General features: G+C 41.8%; 1 protein-coding gene across 1 annotated transcript in view; it reads right to left on the reverse strand.

Moving 5' to 3' along the window:
- Nucleotides 1-27314, reverse strand: part of SMYD3 (SET and MYND domain containing 3) — a 716195-nt gene that overhangs the window by 156488 nt on the left and 532393 nt on the right. Inside the window, exons 7-8 of the mRNA XM_055323766.1 lie at nt 6229-6296; nt 4602-4704 (exon numbers count right to left, since the gene is read on the reverse strand). Coding sequence (XP_055179741.1) covers nt 4602-4704; nt 6229-6296 — 171 coding nt within the window. The remainder of the gene's footprint in view (nt 1-4601; nt 4705-6228; nt 6297-27314) is intronic.

The raw sequence follows: 27314 nt of genomic DNA on the forward strand, positions 1-27314 counted from the left end.
TTACACATGGAAAATCCATCATGCAGTTCCACTGACTCAGAGGCGCTCACTGCCTATCCAAGCCCTTCACAGATACCTACTGAGTGCCTCCTATAGACCAGACACTGTTAGCAGTTCCTTAATAAGACCCACAGGCATTCCTACAATAAGGTGTGGTCCCTGAATATTCACTCATCTGCTGGTCACATTTGAAGTCTTCAGTCTATGTCTTCATTCTTCTGATAAGAATGCTTCCTATTCCTTGAGCTCACCATTCTGTCCTTTGTCTCTGTCTAGAACTCCATCCCCTGTCCCAGCCAACTCAAACTCTGTGGATGCTCTAAGAGTCTAGGAGTCACTTCTCTGGAAGCTCCACTTTTCTTACCAGCTTCCTCATCCCTGTGCCCTACCACCACGTAGGTACCCCTCATCTGAATGTCTATAAAGCCCCATGTACTTTACACTTTTGTACTTTTCATATTCTGTTACTTTTTTCTGTTCTATGTCAGTTTCCTCGTTTATACCTTGAGCTCCTGAAGGCAAGGTGGGGTCTTATTCATCTTTCTATTCCCAATGTCCAGCCCAGGACATGACACCCAATAAGTAGGCAGCAAATTTGTCAAATGACCTAGACATCTTAGTAAAGATGAGAGAAGAAACAGACTGTCTTAATCCCACAACCATTTAGATTAAAATATTACAGATATCAACACACTCAGTTTATGCAAATCACATTTCTCCAGGTCGCTATGGCTCCAGAGAATGCTGGTAGCAAGTGGTGTTATTTGTAATAACTACAACCTCTTCTAACCAGAAATTCCCACAATGGTGGCCTGGACTGTCCAGTTTTCTTCCCTGATCTATGTTTTAGAACACTGTCATTTAATAAGACACTTTTTGACACAAAATTTCAAGCAGAAATATTTTATACTTTAAAGGATATTTTAGGTTATACCTCTTTATTGTATTGCATTTTAGAACTAGCTTTCTGAAAATAAGATATATTAATTTACTCGTACACATTAATAAGAAAGATTAAGAATCAATAATAAAACTCAGTTTAGAGGAAGGTAAAATATCAGAAAATTGCAGTTACAAATTGCAAAACCGATTATAACAAATGTCATAGCTTACCAAAACCCTGAAGAGGCAGCCATCCGCAATCTAGCACATGAGCCTTAAACCTTACTATAAACATCTCTGTAAGGAGGTGCTAGATAAGGAGACAAAAACCCCAAAGCAAAACCAAACCAAACTAAACCAAACCAAGAGACCCAACAGCTCAGCATTACAGTGGAAATCTTTAAGTAGCCAAGTGTTAGAAACTGTGCTGGTTTGAAGGGAATGGTCTGAAAGTGGTCCAAGAGATGGCTTTATGTGCAGAGAAACAAAGGGTAGGGAATTTCCATGGTGACTCCTGCTACTAAGGAGCCTATGCAAATTCCCAGCTTTTCTTGGCTGAGGTCTGAAATGCTCTCATCTCAAACTGGCACTGGCTGGCTATCACATTAGTTTCTTTCTGGGGCCCGTGGGACACACCTGAAGATAAGTGGTAGTTTTAAGAATGGTTCATATCCTATTCCACCTCTGGTTTTGCCTTTCACAAAGCTTTATTCACTCACTCAACAAGTAGAGAGTAAGGATCTTCTCTATAAGAAGCACTATGGAGACTTCCCTCAAAGAGCCTCCATTCCGGAACTCAATCCCATGAAGCATGTATTAGAACTGGGGAGTGCCCAGGTGAGCAGCAAAACCAAAATGCAGAGTTGATCCTACGAAACTGCCAAACATTTCTAAATTTACTTCCTTGCCCAGTTTAACTAAGCAAATATTTGCACAATAAAAAGGAACTGCCCCTCTTAACCTCAAAATGTCTTTGCTCCTGGTTCTCCCTCTGCCCCATCTCTGCCCCAACAGACCAATGTTAAATGAACAGGAGGTCTGTCAGTCATTGGGGGTGGGTGGCCACAGGCATCTGCTGAACAGGGACTCAGGACATCAGCCTTCCGTGACACAAGCGTCCTACACAACGAGCGGCTGATTCATCCTGAATGCCAACAGTCACCTTGGTGAGAAGCACTCCTGGTCTTCATATGAGCTCAACTGAATGGGGAGTCAAGTCAACAATGAGCGATGGAAGCTTCCTGGGTGCAAGTACTGAGTACTAAATGAGATAGTAAGATACAATGGCTTGTCCCCATGAAGCTTATGGCTGAACAGAGGAGTCACCAGAAGAGTCAGAATAACTGCAAAGAAAAGAACCATTGTAAAGGAGACCTCAAAGCAAAAAGACATTTCCTGTAATTTGGGAAATGTGGAAAAGGTTTATAGAGGAAATGATGTTTGAAAGGACCCGAAAAGGTGTGTAATATTAACTCAGGAAAATGGGAGAGGGGGACAGCCCTGCAGACAAAATGTTCCCACCAAGACCAGATAGGGTGGGGAGATTTTATTTTCTGAAACAAGCACACAAACAAATACCAAAATAAAAAAACAAGCTCAAAACAAAACAAAACAAACAAACAACAACAACAAAAAAAAACCCAAGCTCACAGACACAGAGAACAGATCGGTAGTTGCCAGAGCTGGGCTGGGGGAGGGGGGAGCACAAAATGGGTCAAGCAGGTAAAAAGGTACAAGTGCCAGGTATGAAACAGTCCTAGGGGATGTAAGGTACGGCATGGCAACTGTAGTTAACAGCACTGCAAAGCATATTTGAAAGTTACTAAGAGACTAAATTTTTTTTAAAAGATTTCATTTATTTATTTATTTGACAGAGAGAGAGCACAAACAGGGCAGTAGGGCAGAGGGAGAAGCAGACTCCTCGCTGAGCAGGGAGCCCGATGCAGGAGTCGATCTAGGACCCTAAGATCATGATCTGAGCTGAAGGCAGATGCTTAATGGACTAAGTCACCCAGGCACCCCTATGAGAGTACATCTTAAAGGTTCATATCACAGGAGAAAAAATTTCTGTAACTATTTGGTGACAGATGTTAACCAGATGCACTGAGGTGATTATTTCACAATATATATAAACATCAAATTGTTGTGTGATACACCCAAAACTTACACAATGTCGTATGTCCATTATACCTCAATCAAACAAAGTCATCTCCCAAACAAGATGGTAGGACAGGATGTATGGGGAGAATCCTCTCTTTGTTGGGAAGCCTTTCATGATACTTTGTTGGTAAGTATCATGAAAGACACATCTGAGTCTGCAGGGCCTGACATGGAGCAGAGTTATTCTGTGTCAACCAAGAGGAAGGATTTGCTTGTTGCTCCAGAGATGGAGGAAAAAGGAAATAAAAGAAGTGAAATCAGCACCAAACAAGACGTTTTCAACTGAATGAAAAGAACCAAGGAAAATAACTGGCAGCCAAGCCTAGAAAACAAGACATAGGAAAATTTCTTTGTTGTTCCTGAAAATTCTGTCTGTTTCTAATAGTTTTTCTGTTTGCCTCTCAAGTTACTGATTTTTTTTTAATTTAGTAAGCCATCCTCAAGTCAGCAGCAGTAACATCATCATCGAAGACAGTTGGCCCTCAGCTCCTGCACTAATGCTGCTACAAACGGACAGTGCCTCCCCTTTTTACCTGCCTCGAAGTCCATGTGGCTCTAGGGAAAAAACAATTAAATTCTCCATCTCGTTGACAGATACCCCAGTGTACTGAGCACAGGGCTCCTAAAAAATGGGAAATCCAGTAAGTGGCTGTATAAGAGACAGCTTATTCCATTGAAAATCAGATTGGAGGGAGTCTTATCAAAGCCAAATCTCTGTCTACATAAAATATGGTGCCCTCGAGTTTAAGTTTTATTGCCTGAGTGCTGCATCAATGCAATAAAAGCTTATGATACTCTGCTTTCCATGCAATAAATATCCACTTTAGCAAATTGGAAGGTAGAAGGAAACCAGGTTCTCCAGAGTGTGAATACCTATAACCCCACGTTCAGGGTGGTACATGTACAAACCCTCAGCGGGCTCTGGCTTGGCAGCCCCAGGGCAGCCCATCTGCAGCTGCCTTGTGAGACCTGGCACTTCTGAGAAGGAAACCTGGACGTCAAGACTCAGTCGCCGTTGGAAGCTATACCCCCTGGCCTCTCTTCCCTTCACATCTTTCCCGAACAATCACACAGAGACGGTGATAGGTTTGTAAAGGCTCCGTGACCACATGAACGAGTAAGTCTTGCTACTTTCTTGTCATTGAGATAAAAACAAGTCACCTTCAAGATGTGATGAGTGGCCTGGGATCCCACTCACAAGCCAGGCTGCCCTCCCGCGCACAAAGGGATGGCCACGGGCAGGAATGTGAGGGGCTGGTGAGCTGTCACACACATAGAACACATACACACCATCACACACTCATACCTCTCCCTTGCACATGTTCAAGAGGAGCTGCTGGAATCCAGAGAAACAGTGATTTACAAAGTCAGCCCATCTGTAATCCTGCACAAGCACTGAGGGGCAAATCTGTGGCTGGAGGGACACTTCCTAGCTCTTCCCCCCCTGGCAGGTTAATGACAAGCTATCTCTCAAGCACAACTGGTTTCAGGGAAGGGCCATACCGAGAGGGTCCTGGTTACAAAAGGGGGCCAGGCGGTGGGAAAAGTAGGTTGCTTACCTCCTCTCCTGCCTCGATGTCTCGGACTGCTCGCAGTAAGAGGTGGGGCCCGTTGAACACAATGGAGCAATTGGGGTCACAGCTGTGATTGAGCAAAGACATACTGGAGGAAAGAGAGAAGGGGGTACTGTCACTCAGCAGATAGTCAGACACCTAAAGCCAATGAATATAGTGAGCAAAAGACACTTTAGCACGGTGGGGGCAGGGAGGAGCAGATAAGGTCAGCAGTGCACTAGGGAGATCCCAGAAACGTCCCTAGACCACATGGCATGAAGCAAAATGCCCCCCAAAATGAGGCCACGTAGGGAAGTGTGTTAACAAAAATATTTTCTGAGATCTCCCTGGAGATGAAGATGGGAGACAGCTGTGCCTTTCAATGGCAGCCAGGACACCTGGGGCCCTTCTCACGCAGCTCTGTGCAGGCCTTGCCTCCTGTGCTGGGATACCCAGAGCCAGGCCAAGGGCTAAGGAGAGTCCCCCCTCTCACTCTCACACAGAAAGCCAATGGCATTAGCATCTTGACGCTGGAGTGTCTAGGGCCCCCACCTGGTTGTTTTAGTACCAGGGAGGCTGCACCTCTATACTTCACTGTGTAGAAAGCACTTTCTTTGCCCTTGCACACGTATATCACCACATGAGTCTCACGAGGGGCATTTACAGACAAAACAATTGCCACGTGCAGGGAAGTAGCTGGCCCAGGACGCACAGCTGGGAGTGCACTGAATCGGAACCAGGTGCTGTGAACCCTGGGCCCCTCTGTGCCAGTGCACCCTGAGGACCCAGAACAATATACCAGTGATTCACAACCCTTGTGAGAAGAAAGAAAAGAAGCCAAATTCTCAGTTTCACAGTTAATTATAAAAAAGGGCTATATTTGTATTTGCACCTTAACAGCGGTGAAAACAAAATGAAATGAGTGACTGCGGTGTTTGTGGAGGGACAGCCTGGCAGCTCAGGGGATGAGGTCACCTCAGCGGCAGTGGCACAGAGCACTTCAGAAGGCCAACCTTGAAAGTTGGAGCTTGGAGTTGAGCACAGGGCTCAACTTAGTTGGAGCTAAGCCAAAAGACAAAATCAACCCAACTGGTGCTTCTGCCCAAAAGGCTGGGGGAAAAGATCAGGGCAAGGATGGGGCACTAAACAAACATTTTCTAAAGATGATTTATTTATTTATTTGAGAGAGGGAGAGAGAGCACAAGCTGGGCGGGGAGGGGCAGAAGGAGAAGCAGACTCCCCACTGAGTAGGGAGCCCGATATGGGGCTCGATCCCAGGACCCTGGACTCATGACTTGAACCCAAGGCAGATGCTTCACCGACTGAACCACTCAGACACCCCAAGGTAATAACCAAATTTTATTAGCACCCACAAACCCCAACTTCTTTTCCTGAGAGCAAGAATTTAGGTCTGAGGTCTGCCTCTCTGCTCATACCACAGCATATACCACGGGGCTATAAAATTCTTTTCTTTAAACTTAACATTTTCTGCTTTCTCATAATTTGTCATTAGGTTCCAAGCATTGCTCATGAGCCAGCAGCTGTAATCGCCTTTCTGACACCTTCTACGAGGTCAGAGAGCCAGGTGAATTATAGTTGTTTCTTCGAGTAAATGAAATACTGTTCGCCATACCTAGGATAGAGGCCAACACCAACTTCCTGCATCTCCGCATTACAGATGGTGAAAGCATTGCAGATCACCTGTAAAAACAAGGGAAAGACCATTGGGATTACCAGAGTCACCTAAGAAATGTTGCAGGCAGAAGACAGAGATTTTCAAAATCAAATGGAGCACTTTCAATACTTTTTGTAGCTGCTTTGGAAAGATCCAAGCCAAACAGGGATGCTCTTTCATTTGCAAAAGAATGTATCTGGGACAGGCTTCCCTGAAGAAGGGCAGGTTAAGTGCATTAATACCAACATCCTGTACAAAAATTTAGGCTTAAACCAGCACAAGGCATTAATTTCAATCTAATCCCCTCCCCCCAGCCCCTAAATTACTCAGTTCCAAGCCAGGTTCAAGTTTCAAAATACAAATAATCTATTTGTGAGAACTAGAGACTCCTACCACATTGGATTTTTTCCCTCTCAAACTACCTGCAGTTTCCAAATGCCACTGTGTATCTGATAAGGAACAGCAGCAGCCTGTCAAATGTCACACGTGAATAAGTGCTAAGAAAGAAAGGTAAAGGCACAGAGGAAAAAGTGCTCAGGAAAGCTCTGGAGCATAAGATGACATTTAAGCAGAGACCCAAGAAGCTGTGGAAATGAACATGTGTATATTGAGGTCATGCATGTTCCTGTCAGGAGAAAGCACAAGTGCAAAGGCCCTGAGGTGTGAATATTCTTAGGTACAGAGTAACAGCAAGAAAGTTAGTGTGGGCAAAGCAGGGTAAGGGAGAAGAAGAGGGGTAAAATATGAGATCAGAGTGGCAGTTAGATCATACAGGCGCTTAGAGCCATGTCTAAATTTTATTCTAAATGAGACAGAAAGCTACTGGGGTGCTTCTGAGTCAAGGCATGACTGGATCAGTTTCTGTTTGGAAAGGATTACTCTGGCTATTGTGTAGAGAATGGGCTATAGAAAGGCAAGGGTGATGGAGAGGGAATGAAAAGCCCAGATGAGACTGAGGCATGGATTCTGGTAGTGGAAGTGGGGAGAAGGCAGTGGTGCTGCCAACAGGATTTACCCGATGGCCTGCCCCCAGGGGAATGGAAAGAGTCAAGGATAAGGTTTGCACTTGGGCCTACACAGGCGTGCCTATGGTTGCCATCATGAACATGAGCAAGACTGTAAGAGGAACAGGCCCGGTTGCAGGGAGTTGGAAGAAGTCCAGGGGCTGTTTTAAGCCATATTAAATTTGAAATGTCCCATTAGACATTTCAGCCAACATGAAGCATGAGTGCTTGGAGTTCAATGCAGCAGCTGGGCTGGAGATAGACACTTAGAACAAAACAGAACAAAGCCCATCAAGAAGAAAGTAGGAGAGGCCACCACAGACTTGAGATGAACTATGAGTGGATGCTGACTTATTGTTAAAAGTTTCTGTAAAGGAGAAAAAAAAAGGAGAAAAAAATTTGTGACAACGAATTTCTCTAAATCAGCTTTATATGAAAGAACATAAAGTATGAAAAAGCATTCATTCCTGAGACTCTTCCACCACTCTAAAGAGCGCTTTTATGAAATCTAGTACAAACTATCACGATTTGGCATTTCCTCTAAAAGTCTGATAAAACTACAGTTTTGAATCGGGAAATAAGTTGGTGTACACACATATTTTAAACACACACTAGTTAAACTGCTTTAAGAGCATGTGGTTCCTATTAAGTTGCAACAGTGCACTGCCTATACATATTTATGTATAAAATGGATGGTGGAAATCTAGGACAAAAGATCCTGTGTTTTCTTTTAGGAATTCTAAAATGTCTAAACATTTTTAAACGGGTATGAATTTGGGGGTGAGGAATAACAAATTTTAGCATGTATTTTTAAAGTGTGATCAGGACTTTACCAAAATTAATCCACCAATGAAAAATTGGATCAAACCAATCTAATTTGTTAACTTTTGAATCAAACCAAAATGCAAACATTTTTGCTCCACTATGAAGCAAATTAAAGGTTTTTCCAAAATAGATTTATTCTGACAGAATTTTTAAAAAGAAAGAGCTAACAGGGGGAAATGTGAGCTTGGCTAGGTCTTCCTCCAGGAAACTTTTCCCAATCCCACATACTTGGCTGACTTACATCTTGTTAGCAGCATTTATCATCCTGGATTATTATCTACCCGTTTACTTGACACTAAAACCAACTCCAGTGTAAAATACTGAGAGGGCAGAGATGGTGGCTGCCTATGGAAAGACACTAATACAGGTTTTTCTGAGAGGTGGATGGTTGTGTGGGTGTGGTCCTCAGGGTCCCCAGGGGGTCCCAATCTAGGACAGGGTCAGAGAAGAAGCCAGAAGTAAGTCACAGGTACCCTGCAGGTGTGGAAGAGGAGAGACGGATGTGGTTCCACACTCTGACAAGGAGTAAGAAGTTAATCATCCATCTCTCTTGTCGCTAGGCATCCAATCTGTTGAGATCCTTGCTCAGATCTCTTTGCCCATTCTCTCTCTCCACTCTGGCTCATCTTTTGTTTCAAACTCTCTTCCATTAGTCCAATGGATGGGACGACAGGCTCAGGCCTGAGAAGAGCATAAGGGCTTCTTATTGGTCCTCTGCTTAAAATGCCAGGAGCCTGGGGCACCTGGGTGGCTCAGTCGGTTAAACGACCAACTCCTGATTTTCAGCTCAGGTCATGATCTCAGGATCATGAGATGGAGCCCCATGATAGGCTCCACTGGGTAGGAAGTTCGCTGGGGAGTCTCTCTTTCCCTCTCTCTCTGCCCCTCCCATGCACTCTCGCCCCCCACCCCCAATCAACACATGCAAAAATATGCCCAGGGGCTTGATACATGGGGCACAAAATTAATATGTGCAAAATGAATGAATGAGTGAGCAAGAGTCCCCATACCCCTTGCCTTCCCTCCCACTTTTCTGGCATCTTTTCCTTTGTTAATTTTTCTCCCTTCTTTTCCTTCTCCTGTTTTCACTGGTACCTGTCAGCTACTCTCTCCTTCTGCCCTACTCCACAAAATAGGTACAATTTTTTTAAAGATTTTTATTTATTTATTCATGAGAGAGACGGTGAGAGGCAAAGTCTTAGACAGAGGGAGAAGCATGCTCCCCACAGGGAGCCTGTTGTGGGACTCCATCCTGGGATTCTGAGACCAGGACCTGAGCCAAAGGCAGACTCAACCACTGAGCCACCCAAGATTCCTAGGTAGGATGTTTTTAAGTCCTACTGCACCAATTCCAGACAAGTTCCTCATTCATATTATCCTGAGAGGTGTTTTGTGTGAGTATTCCTGAGCCAGTAACTTTGTGCCTACTCCCACTTTTACTAAAAATACTGGTTTCACTCACTAGTATATCCATATGTGCTCAAGTAAAAATCTGAAAGGAATTCCTCTTTATACCAAGAAATAAAAGAATGGAAATAAAGCCCAGAAATAAAAGTTTAAATACTTTCCAAAGTATTTCCTTGTATAAACAATTTTCTTGGAAAATTGCGCAGGTTAAACAATGAATGCTGACTTCACACAGATGTCTTTAGAAAAGCATATTAATGGGATTATTTCAGTTAAAAAAATTCTTTATAAAAACTAAGTTGGAGTATTATGGAGTATTACTTTAAAATATTTCCCATGACATAAAACTAAAATATACATTTAAGTTATTTTATAATTATTGGATATAGTTATGTATATTCTTCACAATATTTCTTTTGAAAAAAAATCAAAAGCCTTAAATTAACAAGACAGGAAACAACAAATGTTGGAGAGGATGTGGAGAAAGGGGAACCCTCTTGCACTGTTGGTGTGAATGTGAACTGGTACACCCACTCTGGAAAACTATGTAGAGGTTCCTCAAAGAGTTAAAAATAAAGCTACCCTATAACCCAGCAATTGCACTACTGGGGATTTACCCCAAAGATACAGATGCAGTGAAAAGCCGAAACACCTGCACCCCAATGTTTATAGCAGCAATGTCCACAATAGCCAAACTGTAAAAGGAGCCTCGGTGTCCATTGAAGGTTAAATGGATAAAGAAGATGTGGTCTATATATACAATGGAATATTACTCAACTATTAGAAATGATGAATACCCACCATTTGCTTCAATGTGGATGGAACTGGAGGGTATTATGCTGAGTGAATTAAGTCAATCGGAGAAGGACAATCATTATATGGTTTCACTCATACAGGGAATATAAAAAATAGTGAAAGGGATTATAGGGGAAAGGAGAGAAAATGAGTGAGAAAAATCAGAGAGGGTGACAAAACATGAGAGACTTCTAACTCTGGGAAACAAATAAGGGGTAGTGGAAGGGGAGGTGGGCGGGCGGATGGGGTAACTGGGTGATGGGCACTGAGGGGGGCACTTGATGGGATGAGCACTGGGTGTTATACTATATGCTGGCAAATAGAACTCCAATAAAAAATACACACAAAAAAATCAAAAGCCTTTATAATCTAACACTGTAGTCTTTCTGGATAGTAAAATTCTAGTGAGTTAGAACAAGTGATTGTTGAACCTCTGTATTTTGTAAAAACAACTAATGTAAAATTTTAAATAATCTATGAAACATGATAAAAACCCTTAACAAAGTGGGTTTATAGGAAACATCCTCAACATAATAAAAGCCATGTATGAAAAACACACAGCTAACATCATACTTAATAGTGGAAAACAGCTTTTTCCCTAAGGTCAGGAACTAGAAAAGGATGTCTACTCTCACCACTTTTATTTGGCATAGAGTACTGGAAGTACCAGTCACAGCAATCAGACAAGAAAAAGAAATAAAAGGTATCAAAATTGGTAAGGAAGAAATAGAACTTCCACTATTTACAGATGATATAATGCTATTTATAGAAAACCCTAAAGATTTCACCAAAAAACTATCAGAACTGATAAATTAATTCAGAAAGGTTGTAAGATACAAAACCAATATACAGAAATCCATTACATTTCTATACACTAATAATGAAGTGGGAGAAAGAGGAATTTGGAAAACAATCACATTTATAATTGCACCAAAAAGAATAAAATGCCTAGGAATAAACTTAACCAAAAAGGTGAAAGACCTGTACTTTGAGAACTATACAACACTGATAAAAGAAATTGAAGACAACACAAACAGAAAACTACTTCATTCTCACTGACTGGAAGAACAAATATTGTTAAAATGTCTACTACCCAAAGTGACCTACAGATTTAATCTAATTCCCATCAAAACACCACCAGCATTTTTCAGAGAACTAGAACAAATAATCCTAAAATTTATATGGAGCCACAAAATAACCCAAATAACCAAAGCAATCATGAAAAAGAAAAACAAAACTGGAAGTGTCAAGATCCACAATTCCAGATTTCGAGATATTCTACAAAGCTGTGATAATCAAAGCAATATGGTAGTACTGGTGCACAGATACATAGATCAGTAGAACAGAATAAAGAACCCAGAACATACCCACAATTATATGGTTAATTAATTTTACCAAAGGAGGCAAGAATATACAATGGGAAAAAAACAGTCTCTTCAATAAATGATGCCGGGAACACTGAACAGCTACATGCAAAAAGGATGAAAGAAGACCACCTTCTTACACCATATAAAATATAAATTCAAAATGGATTAAGGACCTAAATGTGAGATCTGAAATCATAAAATCCTAGAAGAGAGCACAAACAATAATTTCTGACATTTGCTGTAGCAACATTTTTCTAGGTGTATCTCCTGAAGCATGAGAAATAAAAGAAAAACTAAACTATTGAGACTACATTAAAATAAAAAGCTTCTGTATAGCAAAGGAAACAATCAACAAAACTAAAAAGCAACCTGTAGAATGGGAGAAGATACTTGCAAATGACATAGCTGGTAAAGGGCTAGCATTCACGATCTATAAAGAACTGATACTACGTAATACCCAAAACCCAAATAATCCAAATAAAAAATGGGCAGAAGCCATGAACAGACATTTCTCCAAAGAAGACATGCAAATGGCCAACAGACACATGAAAAAATGCTCAACATCAGCTCAACATCAGGGAAATACAAATGAGTTACCACCTCATACCTGTCAGAACACCTAAAATCAAAAACACAAGAAACAACAGGTGTTGCCAAGAATGTGGAGAACAACTAACCCTTGTGCACTGTTGGAATGAAAACTGTTACAGCCACTGTGAAAAGTTTGCTCAAAAAAACATGTGGAGGTTAAGGACCATCCTGCTAAAAGATGAAAAGGTCAACCAGGAAATTAGAGAAGAATTAAAAAGATTCATGGAAACTAATGAGAATGAAGATAAAACCATTCAAAATCTGTGGGATACAGCAAAAGCAGTCCTGAAGGGGAAATACATCGCAATACAAGCATCCATCCAAAAACTGGAAAGAACTCAAATACAAAAGCTAATCTTGCACCTAAAGGAGCTAGCAAAAAAAAAAACAGCAAATAGATCCTACACCCAGCAGAAGAAGAGAGTTAATAAAGATTCGAGCAGAACTCAATGAAACAGAGACCAGAAGAACTGTGGAACAGATCAACAAAACCAGGAGCTGGTTCTTTGAATTAATAAGATAGATAAACCATTAGCCAGCCTTATTAAAAAGAAGAGAGAAAAGACTCAAATTAATAAAATCATGAATGAGAAAGGAGAGATCACTACCAACACCAAGGAAATGCAAACGATTTTAAAAACACATTATGAGCAGCTATACGCCAATAAATTAGGCAATCTAGAAGAAATGGACGCATTTCTGGAAAACCACAAACTACCAAAACTGGAACAGGAAGAAATAAAAAACCTGAACAGGCCAATAACCAGGGAGGAAATCGAAGAAGTCATCAAAAACCTCCCAAGACACAAAAGTCCAGGGCCAGATGGTTTCCCTGGGGAATTCTATCTTTCCGAACAGCTTTAGTAGAATAGGTATCCATAGAAAGATAGAAAGAGATGGAATACTTCCAAACTCGTTCTATGAGGCCAGCATCATCTTCATTCCAAAACCAGACAAAGACCCCACCAAAAAGGAGAATTAGAGACCAATATCCCTGATGAACATGGAGGCAAAAATTCTCAACAAGATACTAGCCAATAGGATACAATAATACATTAAGAAAATTATTCACCATGACCAAGGGATTTATCCCCAGGATGCAAGGCTGGTTCAACACTCGTAAAACAATCAATGTGATTCATCATATCAGCAAGAGAAAAAACAAAAACCATATGATCCTCTCAATAGATGCAGAGAAAGCATTTGACAAAATACAGCATTCATTCCTGATCAAAACTCTTCAGAGTGTAGGGATAGAGGGAACATTCCTTAGCATCTTAAAAGCCATCTACGAAAAGCCCACAGCAAATATCATTCTCAATGGGGAAGCACTGGGAGCCTTTCCCCTAAGATCAGGAACAAGACAGGGATGTCCACTCTCACCACTGCTATTCAACATAGTACTAGAAGTCCTAGCCTCAGCAATCAGACAACAAAAAAGAAAAGGCATTCAAATGGGCAAAGAAGAAGTCAAACTCTGCCTCTTCGCAGATGACATGATACTCGACATAGAAAACCCAAAAGACTCCACCCCAAGATTGCTAGAACTCATACAGCAATTTGGCAGCATGGCAGGATACAAACTCAATGCCCAGAAGTCAGTGGCATTTCTATACACTAACAATGACACTGAAGAAAGAGAATTTAAGGAGTCAATCCCATTTACAATTGCACCCAAAAGCATAAGATACCTAGGAATAAACCTAACCAAAGAGGTAAAGGATCTATACCCTAAGAACTACAGAACACTTCTGAAAGAAATTGAGGAAAACACAAAGAGATGCAAAAATATTCCATGCTCATGGATTGGAAGAATTAATATTGTGAAAATGTCAATGTTACCCAGGGCAATTTACATGTTTAATGCAATCCCTATCAAAATACCATGGACTTTCTTCAGAGAGTTGGAACAAATTATTTTAAGATTTGTGTGGAATCAGAAAAGACCCCGAATAGCCAGGGGAATATTAAAAAAGAAAACCATATCTGGGGGCATCACAATGCCAGATTTCAGGTTGTACTACAAAGCTGTGGTCATCAAGACAGTGTGGTACTGGCACAAAAACAGACACATAGATCAATGGAACAGAATAGAAAATCCAGAAGTGGACCCTCAACTTTATGGTCAACTAATATTCAACAAAGGAGGAAAGACTATCCACTGGAAAAAAGACAATCTCTTCAATAAATAATGGTGCTGGGAAAATTGGACATCCACATGCAGAAGAATGAAACTAGACCACTCTCTGTCACCATACACAAAGATAAACTCAAAATGGATGAAAGATCTAAGTGTGAGACAAGATTCCATCAAAATCCTAGAGGAGAACACAGGCAACACCCTTTTTGAACTTGGCCACAGCAACTTCTTGCAAGTTACATCCATGAAGGCAGGAGAAACAAAAGCAAAAATGAACTATTGGGACTTCATCAAGATAAGAAGCTTTTGCACAGCAAAGGATACTGTCAACAAAACTAAAAGACAACCTACAGAATGGGAGAAGATATTTGCAAATGACGTATCAGATAAAGGGCTAGTATCCAAGATCTATAAAGAACTTATTAGACTCAACAGCAAAGAAACAATCCAATCATGAAATGGGCAAAAGACATGAAGAGAAATCTCACAGAGGAAGACATAGACATGGCCAAAAAGCACGAGAAAATGCTCTGCATCACTTGCCATCAGGGAAATACAAATCAAAACCACAATGAGATACCACCTCACACCAGTGAGAATGGGGAAAATTAACAAGGCAGGAAACAAATGCTGGGGGGGATGTGGAAAAAGGAGAACCTTCTTGCACTGTTGGTGGGAATGTGAACTGGTGCAGCCACTCTGGAAAACTGTGTGGAGGTTCCTCAAAGAGTTAAAAATAGACCTGCCCTACGACCTAGCAATTGCACTGCTGGGGATTTACCCCAAAGATACAGATGCAGTGAAACACCGCGACACCTGCACCCCGATGTTTCTAGCAGCAATGTCCACAATAGCCACACTGTGGAAGGAGCCTCGGTGTCCATCGAAAGATGAATGGTTAAAGAAGATGTGGTTTATGTATACAATGGAATATTACTCAGCCATTAGAAATGACAAATACCCACCATTTGCTTCGATGTGTTTGGAACTGGAGGGTATTATGCTGAGTGAAATAAGTCAATCGGAGAAGGACAAACATATGGTCTCATTCATTTGGGGAATATAAAAAATAGTGACAGGGAATAAAGGGGAAAGGAGAGAAAATGAGTGGGAAATAGCAGAAAGGGAGACAGAACATGAGAGACTCCTAACTCTGGGAAATGAACTAGGGGTGGTAGAAAGGGAGGTGGGCGGGGGGTTGGTGTTGACTGGGTGACGGGCACTGAGGGGGGCACTTGATGGGATGAGCACTGGGTGTTATTCTATATGTTGGCAAATTGAACACCAATAAAAAATAAATTTATAAAAAAATATGGAGTGTCTTAAAAAATTAAAACTACAATTACCATATGATCCAGTAATTCCTCTGCTAGAAATATACCAATAGGATATGAAAACATTAATTCAAAAACATACATGCACCCATATGTTTATTGCAGCTTTATTTATAATAACCAAACTATGGAAGCAACCCAAATATTCATTGATTGATAAATGGATAAAGCAGCTTTGGTTATGTATATACAATGGAATATTACTCAATCATTAAAAAGAATGAAATCTTGCCATTTGCAATGACATGGATGAATCTAGAGAATAATGCTAAGTGAAAAAAGTCAGAGAAAGACAAATACCATGATTTCACTCATATGTGGAATTTAAGAAACAAAACAAAGAAAAAAGAGACAAACCAAAAAACAGATCCTTAAGTCTAGAGAACAAAGTGATGGTGACCAGAGGGGAGGCAGATGGGGGGATGCGTGAAGTAGGTGATAGGGGATTAAAGAGTATACCTGTCATGATGAGCACCAGGTGATGTATGGAAGTGTTCAATCACTATATTTACACCTGTAACTAATACAACACTATATGCTAACTATACTGGAATGCAAACATATATAAACTATAATATATAAATATCCTATGAACCATACTTTTATGTCATTTGGTTTGGGTTCTAGGTCCAGAACCTGACATTTGTGTTCTGGGATTAAAAGTTCTCCTGTAGCTGGGATGCCTGGGTGGCTTAGCAGTTGAGCATCTTCCTTCGGCATAGGGAGTGATCCCAGGATTCTGTGATCAAGTCCCACATTGGGCTCCCAGCAGGGAGCCTGCTTCTCCTTCTGCTTATGTCTCTGCCTCTCTCTCTGTGTCTCTCAATGAATAAACAAAATCTTTAAAAAAATAAAAATAAAAAATAAAGGTTCCCCTGTAGCCATCCTACCAAAACAAAAGTGAATACTTCAGAGTTATTTTATATACATGTTTAAATTTTACATTTATCTCAAATTTTCTGAACTAGAAGCTTTTTATTGTAGCAGCAGATAAATTAAGGTATTTGAGACACAAGGGAAAATCACCGACATACCATTATCTTTTAATGGCAAAGCTGAGCAGCCCTAAGAAAACATACAACCCATTCAGAACAGAGTACTTCTACACCATAACAGGAGAAGCCATCCACTTCCCAGCACCTCCTCGCCCTAATTACTCACTTCTACAAAGTACTTGGTCTGTGTGCAAGTAGCTGTAGCTGGCTTCTAGCCGACCTTAAAGAATGCTTTCAATTTCAAAAGATATAAAATTTAAAAGATTTAAACAAAAGGGAACTCAGTTTCTAAACACAAACATCAGGCAGTTTTCTCAAAGACCATCTGCATCTCCTTTATAATTTCTCTATTTAAGGCATAAATAGAATGTGCAGGACACACAAATTTGACACACAGAGTTTATTAATAGAGAGGCTAAAGGTAAATTTTCAACAGAGAGCTTACTACATTTCGTTTTATTAAAGTCTGTGCATAGAAGGAAAGGAAGCAGGGAGAGTTGGCACATACCAAAACCCAAAGCAGAGGTTTTTGTACAAAATAACTGCTCCCCCCACCCCCGACCCAGCACTATTAATTCTCTAATTTTAGAAGCATGGTAATGATTTTAGTCTGGGTATATTATTCTCCTCCATGGCATATGACATTTTATTAAAAACAGAACTATTTTTTCAGAATCTTCTCATAAACCCCAAGAGATTTATTTATTTATTATTTATTGTTTAAAGATTTATTTATTTGAGACAGAGAGAGAGATAGCGGGGGTGGGGAGCAGAGGGAGAGAGAAAGAATCCTCAAGCTGACTCCCCAATAAATTCAGAGCCTGACCAGGGTTCTCAATCCCAGGGCCCTTAGATCATGATCTGAGCCTAAACCAAGAGTGGGGTTGCTTAACCAACTGAGCCACCCAGGTGCCCCTAAACCTCAAGAGATTTAAAATTTTACCCCTGATCCTTTCTATCTGCATGCCAAGTACTGAACCATTTCTCATGATGCAACTCCGGCCATTCCTGATAGCCTACCTCCCCCTTTGGTCACTCATTTACAATTTTTTCCTTGCCCAGAACACAAAAGGTATATAATCCACCAACCAGAAGAACGGAAGGGACTCAGGCTGGGGAAGGAGGTGAGCTGGCACGTGAGGAGGCAGCACTCAAATGACAAAAATCACAAATCCCAGAATTCCAGAAGGTTTACAACAGTAAGGATAGGTATGGATGGCATCTTTTCAATTTCAGTCTTTAAAAATCAATCAATAGAACAATCAGTGCAGTATATTTTCCCTTGGTTGGGAAATAGCTGAAGAGCCTCCACGTTTCATTTATGAGCAGGCGTTGAGCTAGTATGCTCAGGCCCCATCACTGTGGAGTCTGACCTGATGAAATTTTCTATGTTTCTGTCATAGGCTCTTCTGATTGCAAATTTAATGGACCCTAGTTAAACACAGCAAGCAAGGATGCTAGAAAATGAGTAAAGGAGGAATCTAAAAATGATAATTTTATAAATTTGACTCAAGATGCTCCATTATAATGACTTTTATCTTTTTGAAATCTTCCACCACCTCAAGATGTCTTTAGTACTTAGAAAATGCTAGAAGGAGAACAAATAATGAGTGTATACTCTTATTTTTAGCAGATGGCATGAAAGCCATTGAAGTCTCCAGTGTGTTATTTGAAATGTGCTTGCACCTTCTCTTACCTCATCACTTGGAAACAACATAAAAATTACAAAATTTAATCTGGTTGGTTTTCTAAAGAGTGGATTTTAAGAATGGTAAGCATCAGGTTTTAAAAGCATGATGCTAAGGCCCAAACTAAAACCATTCATTTGAATGTATGTTGATGGATAAAAACTGTTGATAAGATGCTGATAAAAAGTATTCATTCCAATATTTGTAAGTAATCTAATTTAAAGCAAATTAAATCATGTCTACCAGTTGTTCAATGAGAAAACTAAAAATATGTCTTTATATGAATATTACTAAAGGTTCTGCAAATGTACTTTATAAGACAAGCCAAGTAAACAATAAAATAATCTAATTAAGAACCACAGCTTTACTACATCCTGTATCACAAACACCCTTGGGCACGTGTCCCACATCCTGTAAATTCAAGTATTATCTGTTTCCACCATGGCAATAGTATTGATCACATTTCCAGCCATGGTCACCAAGAGTGTACATGAGACACACAAAAGACTCCACGATGACTTACAAAGGCTAAAGTCAATATCAAGGCCAGTATTTTAAGCACAGGGATAGCAGGATCGTAGAATTTTGCTTCCTGTTTCAAATGTTCGCAAGGTGGAACTACCCAACGTTAGCCAATGAAGAATCACAAAATGCAGCCCTTGTGGATAACAAGTCTGTCTTCGGAAGCTCACCCCCATCTTCATTTTTCTAAGGACTTTCCTCACAGTGGAACCCATTATGTCTGAAATAATTGTCTCTGATAAGAGAAAGCAAAACAGGAATGACATACAGAAATTTGTCCTTCCTCTTAGGATGTACCCTGGCATTCCACCTCCTTATATAACTCAGATGATGAGAAAAGCATTTGCAGTGTATGTCTGTCAAGTACGTATAAAAGTATAAAAGCTCTTAACATGGTTTCCATCGTTTAATTTTCCTCCCACATCCCGAGGCTCAGAAATATGGCGATATTCTTAAATAATTTATTACAGGATATTGTTATAGTTTCCACAGCTCTACCGTAAGTGTCCTTTCTGCCAAACATTTCATGTAGTCACGTTCCTGTCCACAAAGTTTATTATCATGATGAGCTCAACTTTCCGCAACAGATAACACTTAAGGATTCTTTTGTTCAGCTCGAGTCTCTAAAAATGTTCTCTTTCGTGATCATCTAGTCTCATTCTTCTCTTTCCAGGTAACCGGAGCAAAAATCTACTGCTGGTACCCTGCATGGTCATGTCTCTTAGTCCTGGTGCTAAAATCTGAAATGAAGTATGCTGGGTGTTGGGCATTCCCCAAGCTAGGCTCACCTGGATGAGGCACTGTGGGGCTCAGATCAGCTGTGTTTTTCCATCAAGTTAATGGAAGAAAGGAAACCACAGAAAAAAATGTTCTATGTGGAAGATAAAACCGAACACTAACCCAGTGCTTCATGTAAACCTCAATGAAAGATTCCAGCGTGAGCCGGGGTTACTTTATGGGGAAACTGAGGCAAATACTCTTTCCAGGAGAAATTCTGTGTGACAGGGTTTGTCATGATGATCATACTTGACATTGACCCCTCAGGGAGTGCAGCCCCTCATATTATACCATGAGGAGGGCGCACAGCTTGTCTCCAAGCTACACAGGGGTGTCTTGGAGATCAGGACCAGGGGCGGTTTCTGGCAGGCAGTGGCAGTAGGCAAGGGGGCACCTCAGTGGGTCCAGCCTTCTGTGGTGGCCTATGCACACCCAGTGCCTGATGACCCATGCAGGCAGGAGATGGGGAAGGGTGGACGCCGATCAGGCGAGGGTCCCAATTCTATGCAGTGCAGGGGCTGCAAGAAGTTAGCAGCCCTGTCTGAGGTCAGACAGTCCGTCTTGTGACCTCTCAGGGTGCACTCCTTTGTTTTCAGGACTCAGAAGGAAGGAAAAGAGAAGAGAAATCGTGGCTTCATTCCCCACTACCCCCCATTTCTCTGGAGGTAGCTCCTAAGTATCCCGTCCCTGCTTCCTTCCAGCCAGGTATGCAAAACACACTAGTGGCATTTCTATGTGATCATTTGTCTCTTCTGCCACCATAATGAATACATAAATGGTTCTCCCCTAGCCTTGCTCCTGACCAGATGCCTGAGCTGGCCCCTAGATGAAACATCTGCGTGCTGCCCCTCCACCCCTCCACCAGTGACCTGCAAAGAATTCCCAGGGAGGTCCCTTCCCTGGGTCACAGTTCACCAGAATATGAAGAGAGGAGGGATTCTGGAAAAGGAGATTAAACATATGTTTCCTTTTTTGATGTCCACTACCAAAAGGAAAGTTTAACAAACTCTTTTTAACTAGTTTGTGGGGCTCCTAGGAGGAGAGCAAAATAGAAGCATGGCTTTAAGAAAGATAGACAAGCCCTGGCCTGGGGGAGACGAGCCCTGAGACTGGATATAGTCCTGACCTAATCTTCTCCTTCTGTTCCTTCTCTGCCTGCTGGGCTGTTCTCTGCACTTTCCACTCTTCATACCTCCCTGTCTCTGCAGGGCGAGCCAGTCCCTCTGCTTGAAGCATCCCCTCTCTGCATCTACTCAACTCCCGTGAGCCTTTGGGCCCAGCTCAACTCTTCTCCCGGAGGAGCCTTGTGACTGCCTTGCTGGGGGAGGGAGGCTCTCTGGCTGGTGCTCCCAGACTTGGGCACGAATCTGCTCCCACGTCCTGCACTGTATGTTACAGCCATTTCTTATTTGAGTTCCAAGAGGGGAGAAATTGTATTTCATTACCTTTCCCTCTGGATCAGATTGGTCTACACACTGAGAATGCTCAAAAAATGTTTGCTGAGTCAATACCGATGGACAGAGTACATTCGGTACCGGTGACTTTGTTTTAGACTCTGTGGCTTCCATATGGCATTGCTGATAAACCAAGGCAATCATCATTATGCAACAACAAAAAATCTCTTCTTGTCCTTCTGTCTTTCCCTCCTTCCTCTCTCAGTCTGCATCCCTTCCCATAACAAACACCCACTCAGCGACCTGCACAGACCAGGTTCTGAAGCTACATGAAGGTGTCAGCACGAGTCCTGTCCTCAGCGACACCGGGAGCAGCCAGGGAGACAGCAGTGCCAGTGCCCAGCAGAGGGCCAGGTCAGAGAAGGCTACATGAGAATGGGGTGCCAGAGGAGGTACCTCCACCTGGACTCACAAGGATAACCCACACTCCTTATTCCTTATGTGACACGGAGGCAAAGTATAAATCTAATTGTAAATTCTGGAAAATGTTTTCCTGACATTGAAGCAAGTTGGCATAAGCTTAATACCCACATAGACTACTGTGACTTCCTAAAGGTGAATGTGGTGACATCTGATGATGCAGACATTACAAGAGAAGCCCATCACATTTTCCTTAGTTTAAAAAAAAAAAACCCTTGAAAACCTCTAGAATGTGTCCTGATCCTAGTCTGCATCACTGAACGTGGAGAGGAAGGAAAAAGCAGAATTATATTAAAGACAGTGGTGCCTGGGGATCCCTGGGTGGCGCAGCGGTTTGGCGCCTGCCTTTGTCCCAGGGCGCGATCCTGGAGACCCGGGATCGAATCCCACGTCGGGCTCCCGGTGCATGGAGCCTGCTTCTCCCTCTGCCTGTGTCTCTGCCTCTCTCTCTGCGACTATCATAAATAAATAAAAATTAAAAAAAAAAAATAAAGACAGTGGTGCCTGAAATGCCATGATGTAATTCTTTCTCTGCAGAGCCAGGAAGGAGATGCAGGGGCTGGACACAGGCGTTGGTGCACCAGACGAGGAGTGCCTGCAGGGGTGCCGGGACCAACTGGTTGGCAGAGCCTTCCTCCACCACCTCCGGAGGCCACCTGAAAGTCATACCACTGAGCCCACTGTTTGCAACAAGGCAAAGCCCTCGCTGAGGCACACCTGTGCTGTCCGAGGTGGGAGCACTAGCACTCCCCAGTAGATGCTCCCTCTCCCCTGCACTTCTAGTTCCCAGTCTCTCAGGGTCTCCAATCCTCTCACGAGGGAGCTCTTAGTGCCTTCATTCCATGGATGAGGACAGAAGGCTAAGGGAAATCGATACACTCTTCTAAGGCTAGATATTCACCTGCCCTCACACATCAGCAGAATTTAGTTTGTCAAAATAACCTTTGGAGCAGAAAACTCAGCCCTGAAGGAGGCTGAAGGGAGCGGTAAGGTCCAGGCAAGGTCTGGAATGGTGCTGTGCTGTACCCCAGCCCTCAGAAATAGAGGTTTATTCATTCATTCACCAAGGGCCTATTTTATACACCAGGGAGGAGGTAGGAAAATCCACCCCTTGCACCAGTCTGGCTAGTGAAATAAGAAAGCACAAAAATGTCACGTTTTTCTCTAATTCTGACAAATTTTAGCCTTTCTTAGCCAAGATGATTTTGACTATTGTCCATATTTCTTTGTAAGTCACTCTGTCAAAAAACAAGTTGCAATAATGCAGGGCAGCACTCTAATCTGTCAGCTCAATTCAGAAACACATGAGTCTTCTGTGCATCCATGGCCCGGGGAGGCATGCTGGCCTCCCCACATGATCATCCAGGAAGGATGCCTGGGGATTACCAAGGACCAGCTGCGAGATGTAAGGAAAGTGGATGGCCTTTGAATTCTCCACTCTCCCCATGGTCTGACTGCAGCCAGACACCATTACCAAATTAGTGCCACAAAGAGAGGGATATTCTCTCCCTCGGGCAGGCTGGAAAGATAAATCAGCTACAAAAGAGCAAATGGCTAAAGAAAGAAAGAGAAAATGAAGCCCTGACACCTTGTCATGTGAATGTCACAGTATTTGTAGGTATTTATACATGGAGTCATCAGGACAGAACTGCAAAGAACCCTTCCCTCTCACTCTGGCTCTCCTCCCACCTCTCCCCCCCCACCCCCCGAATAAATGTGATTGTGTGATTGTTTTTTCTTGTTTCACAAACACCTTCACCTTCCTACCTGATTGGATTTTTTTAAGATTTTATTTATTTATTGAGACAGAGAGCAAGAGAGAGAACACTAGCGGGGAGTGGGTGGGGGGAGGGCGCGGGAAAGTGGCAGGCAAAGGGAGAAGCAGACTCCTCATGGAGCAGGAAGCTGGATGAGGGACTTGATACCAGGATCCTGAGATCATGACTGGAGCCAAAGCCAGACACTTAACTGAGCCACACAGGTGCCCCCACTTGATCATGTTTAAAAACATCAGGGAATTAGGATTTTTATGTTGGGTACAATGTGCTAAATTACGTGTCTGCATTTCCGTATTATTGGCCAATTAATTTTGATTAGGAAGAAACCAGAAATAAAGAAGCAGAATTTATCAGAAACCTGTAAAGCAGAAAAGCTGTGAGAAATAAATGAGCTAACAATGCATGAGAGAATAGCTCCCGGCACACAGGGAGCTTAGGAAATAGTAGCAAGATCGATTATTACCCAAGTTCATCAGCTATCAGACACACTCGATAAATGGTAAGATGCACTATTTTATTTTGTTCTCCTAAGAAGAAGCATCAGCAAAGTTCATCAGGCTATTTGTTGTGAAATGGACTCCAGTTCAAGGAATGTAAAATTGTGAAAACATATACGGCCCGGAATGACTGAAATACAGCATCACTGCGTGAACCTCCAGGTTCTCACAGAACAGAAGTTGTGCTCTGTATAACTGATGTCTACGTGCAAGACATTTGTGCCATGTCAGGTTCTGGCCACCCTCTATCTCTCTGAACAGACTGGGTCGCTCTCTGACTCTTCACACCCAAACTCATTCCCCACCACTTCCAGCACTTTATTTTCACCATCCTCTGAGTCAGTTGCCATAAATCACTCACAACCCAACATACAACCTTGATCTAAAGTTACACTGCTTGTGCCAAGTTAACTGTTTTGCCAAATTTGGCTGTACTCTGGAGGTGACTCAAGGCACATGTGTTCCCGGCATCTTCTTTCAATACTGAATGAAACAGGGCAATTTCCCTTGGAATGGAACTTAAATTAGTTGCTTTAAAACCCAAATTCAGGGGATCCCTGGGTGGCTCGGTGGTTTGGTGCCTGCCTTTGGCCCAGGGCGTGATCCTGGAGTCCCGGGATGGAGTCCCATGTCGGGCTCCCGGCATGGAGCCTGCTTCTCCCTCCTCCTGTGTCTCTGCCTCTCTCTCTCTCTCTCTGTCTCTCTCTGTCTATCATGAATAAATAAATAAATCTTTTTAAAAAACCTAAATTCATGTCTCTTTTTCCGCCCACCACACAGTTCTGTCTAAATAACCAACAGAAAACACTTAGGAGGACAGTTTGGGTAGAGAAGTGGCAGATGGCTTTCAAAGCCATTCAGACAAACTGTACAGACAGGTACTAAATGCTCTGGAATCTGCACTGGCTATTTTTCACTGAGAGTGCTGGCCTCCAAGACGATCAGCCTATACAGGAACGGAAGAAAGCTACATAAAGACATATATAGAAACTATACAGGAACCAAACAAAAACAGGGCACCTGTGCCCTGCAGAAACATGGTTTCTGCACCCGTGTATTATGTGCAATGCCAAGGAGTGGGTACTCCCCTAAAATACCAGCCAGGGTCCCCAGTAGCCGGAAGCCCGCAGCATTCCTGGACTATATAGAGATCTGAGAGTGAACTGTCCACTCAGTGGCCACTTCCCCATGATGCGAACACACTCTTCAGATGTTCTTAAAAATATTTTTTCATGATGATAGATAAATCCTACCTACTGAAAATCAGAATGGAGCGCCTGGGTGGCTCAGTTGATTAAGGGTCCAACTCTTAGTTTTGGCTCAAGGTCATGATCTTAGGGTCTTGGGATGGAGCCCCACATCTAGCTCCCCACTCGACAGGGAGCCTACTTCTCCCTCTCCCTCTGCCCGTCCTCTCAACCCTGCTCTTTCTTGAACAGATAAATAATCAATCAATCAATCAATCAATCAATAAATGCCCAATTACACAGCTGCCAGCAGTCTGGCCATTAAAACTCCCCCCACTTCTTTACACTGTCCTTTATAATGATTACTCAGCATTACCCCCTGGAAGAAAAAACACCCAAACTTCCTAATTTGTGAGATTCAACAGCTAGCCTACTGCTCACTACCACAAATAAGAGTCGGGTTTTCCTTTTCTTGGGTTATACACAGATTTAGTTATTTAAAAAAAAAATTAAATTCCAACATGATTCTTTCTTTCCCTCCAGCCTTACTTTTGCACATGCTCCTCATTTTCCCCTAGCATCTAAATGCAAAATAGAACATATTCACTAAAGGAATCAGGGTTTGATAATTACAGCAAGCAAGACTGAATTTGCATATGTGAGGTTTGCAACTTTGAATTCAGAGACAACGAACAGTGTTAACAGTCAAACAAGAATTAATTTAATGTTTTTGAAAAAAAAATTAGTAAATTGTCAATGTGGTTAAAGAAATGCTGGTTTTAAAGAAAATAACAGAAATGCTCCAAAGTAAAGATGATTATGGTGAAGCTTATTTGGAGAAGAAAAATAAAGGAAAGCATATCTATGAAAGGTAAGCCTGAAGAGCTAAAATGCAAGGATCGCCTTAGGAAATGGAGAAAAAATGAAAACAAAGGAAACAAGGCATGAAAAGAAAAGAGGATTAAGAGAACAATGAATCCACAACAAAAAAGTTACAAAGACTCTCAGGAAAGAGAATTACTGATGAGGTATTTGGAGTGTCATGATGAAAAAGAAAAGATAGACAAGAATTGGGGGGAAAAAAGTAAACTAATGATTTTATGTGACCTCTTCTGACCTAGTTCAGCCCATTAAAAATCAGAAAGCTGATTCTCTGAAGCAAATGAAAGAAGTGGCAGCTTATAGGTAAACAGGGAGAGGATTGGGTGATGGGCATCATTATTACCACTGTTCTAATCACAATAATTTGAGAAGACTGTGATACAGGCTTCGAAGAGGCTCCTGTTAAGAGGAAGGGAAGGTACCCTCCCCACCCACACCCACCCCACTCCTAGCAAGACTCATATTCTATGCAAAAGAAACCCTGAAAGTCAACATGTCCCCAATGATATATTTTGTAAACTAGTGTAGACATTCCAGGTACTTACTAAGTAAAAGGAGGTATTGTACTGGCTACACACTGCAACAGAGAGTTTTAAAAACACTTCCTGAAACGATGAGCCTCAATTCCCCCAAATATGCTCAGGGACACAGAGTGTCCTGTCCCAGGGAAAGCCTTCGAACACACCCAACTGCCCTGCCTTATTCAGGAGTCAACACAAACACCTACAAGCTATATCAAGGTGAAGTCTAAGTATTTTTAGTTCTAGGAAGGCAATAGATTCCAAACAGAAAGGTACTTATCAGATAGAGTGGGTAGCAATTAAAGGTTGAGCAAAAGGCTCTAAGAATCTAGAACAAAGGAATTTCATAGGCATGCAATCATAAAATCCCCAAAACATACCAGAAAGTGCTAAAAAGAAATACTTTGGGTAAAGTGTTGATATTTCCCCAAAGAGGAAGCCAAGATAGTTTAGGAGAAAGAAATAAGGCAAGATGATATTCTCTTTTTTTTTTCTTACACATTTGAATTTACTTACTACATTGGGAAACTTGTTTGCACGTTGATCTACTGGACTCCAACTATATGAAATCTTTAAATTACCTAAAAATATTTTTCAGGCTGTTATTCTGAAGAGAGGAGGTAGGGAAAGCACATCTCAAGATAATTAGCTTATGTGTAGGGTTTAAAGTTAAAGAATGAACAGCATCAATAACAGAAATTTCTTATACTTTCCAAAGTGCATCCTGTGATTACTCTGCTGTCTGTTCCTCAACCACAGTATTATATATCACAAAGGAAGCCCAGCAGTTTAACACCAAGTAATATTAAAATGTGTTTAGGGGATGCCTGGGTAGCTCAGTCTGTTAAGTGTCCAACTCT

Source organism: Nyctereutes procyonoides, unplaced genomic scaffold (assembly GCF_905146905.1).
Source record: "Nyctereutes procyonoides isolate TBG_1078 unplaced genomic scaffold, NYPRO_anot_genome, whole genome shotgun sequence".
NCBI lineage: Eukaryota > Metazoa > Chordata > Mammalia > Carnivora > Canidae > Nyctereutes > Nyctereutes procyonoides.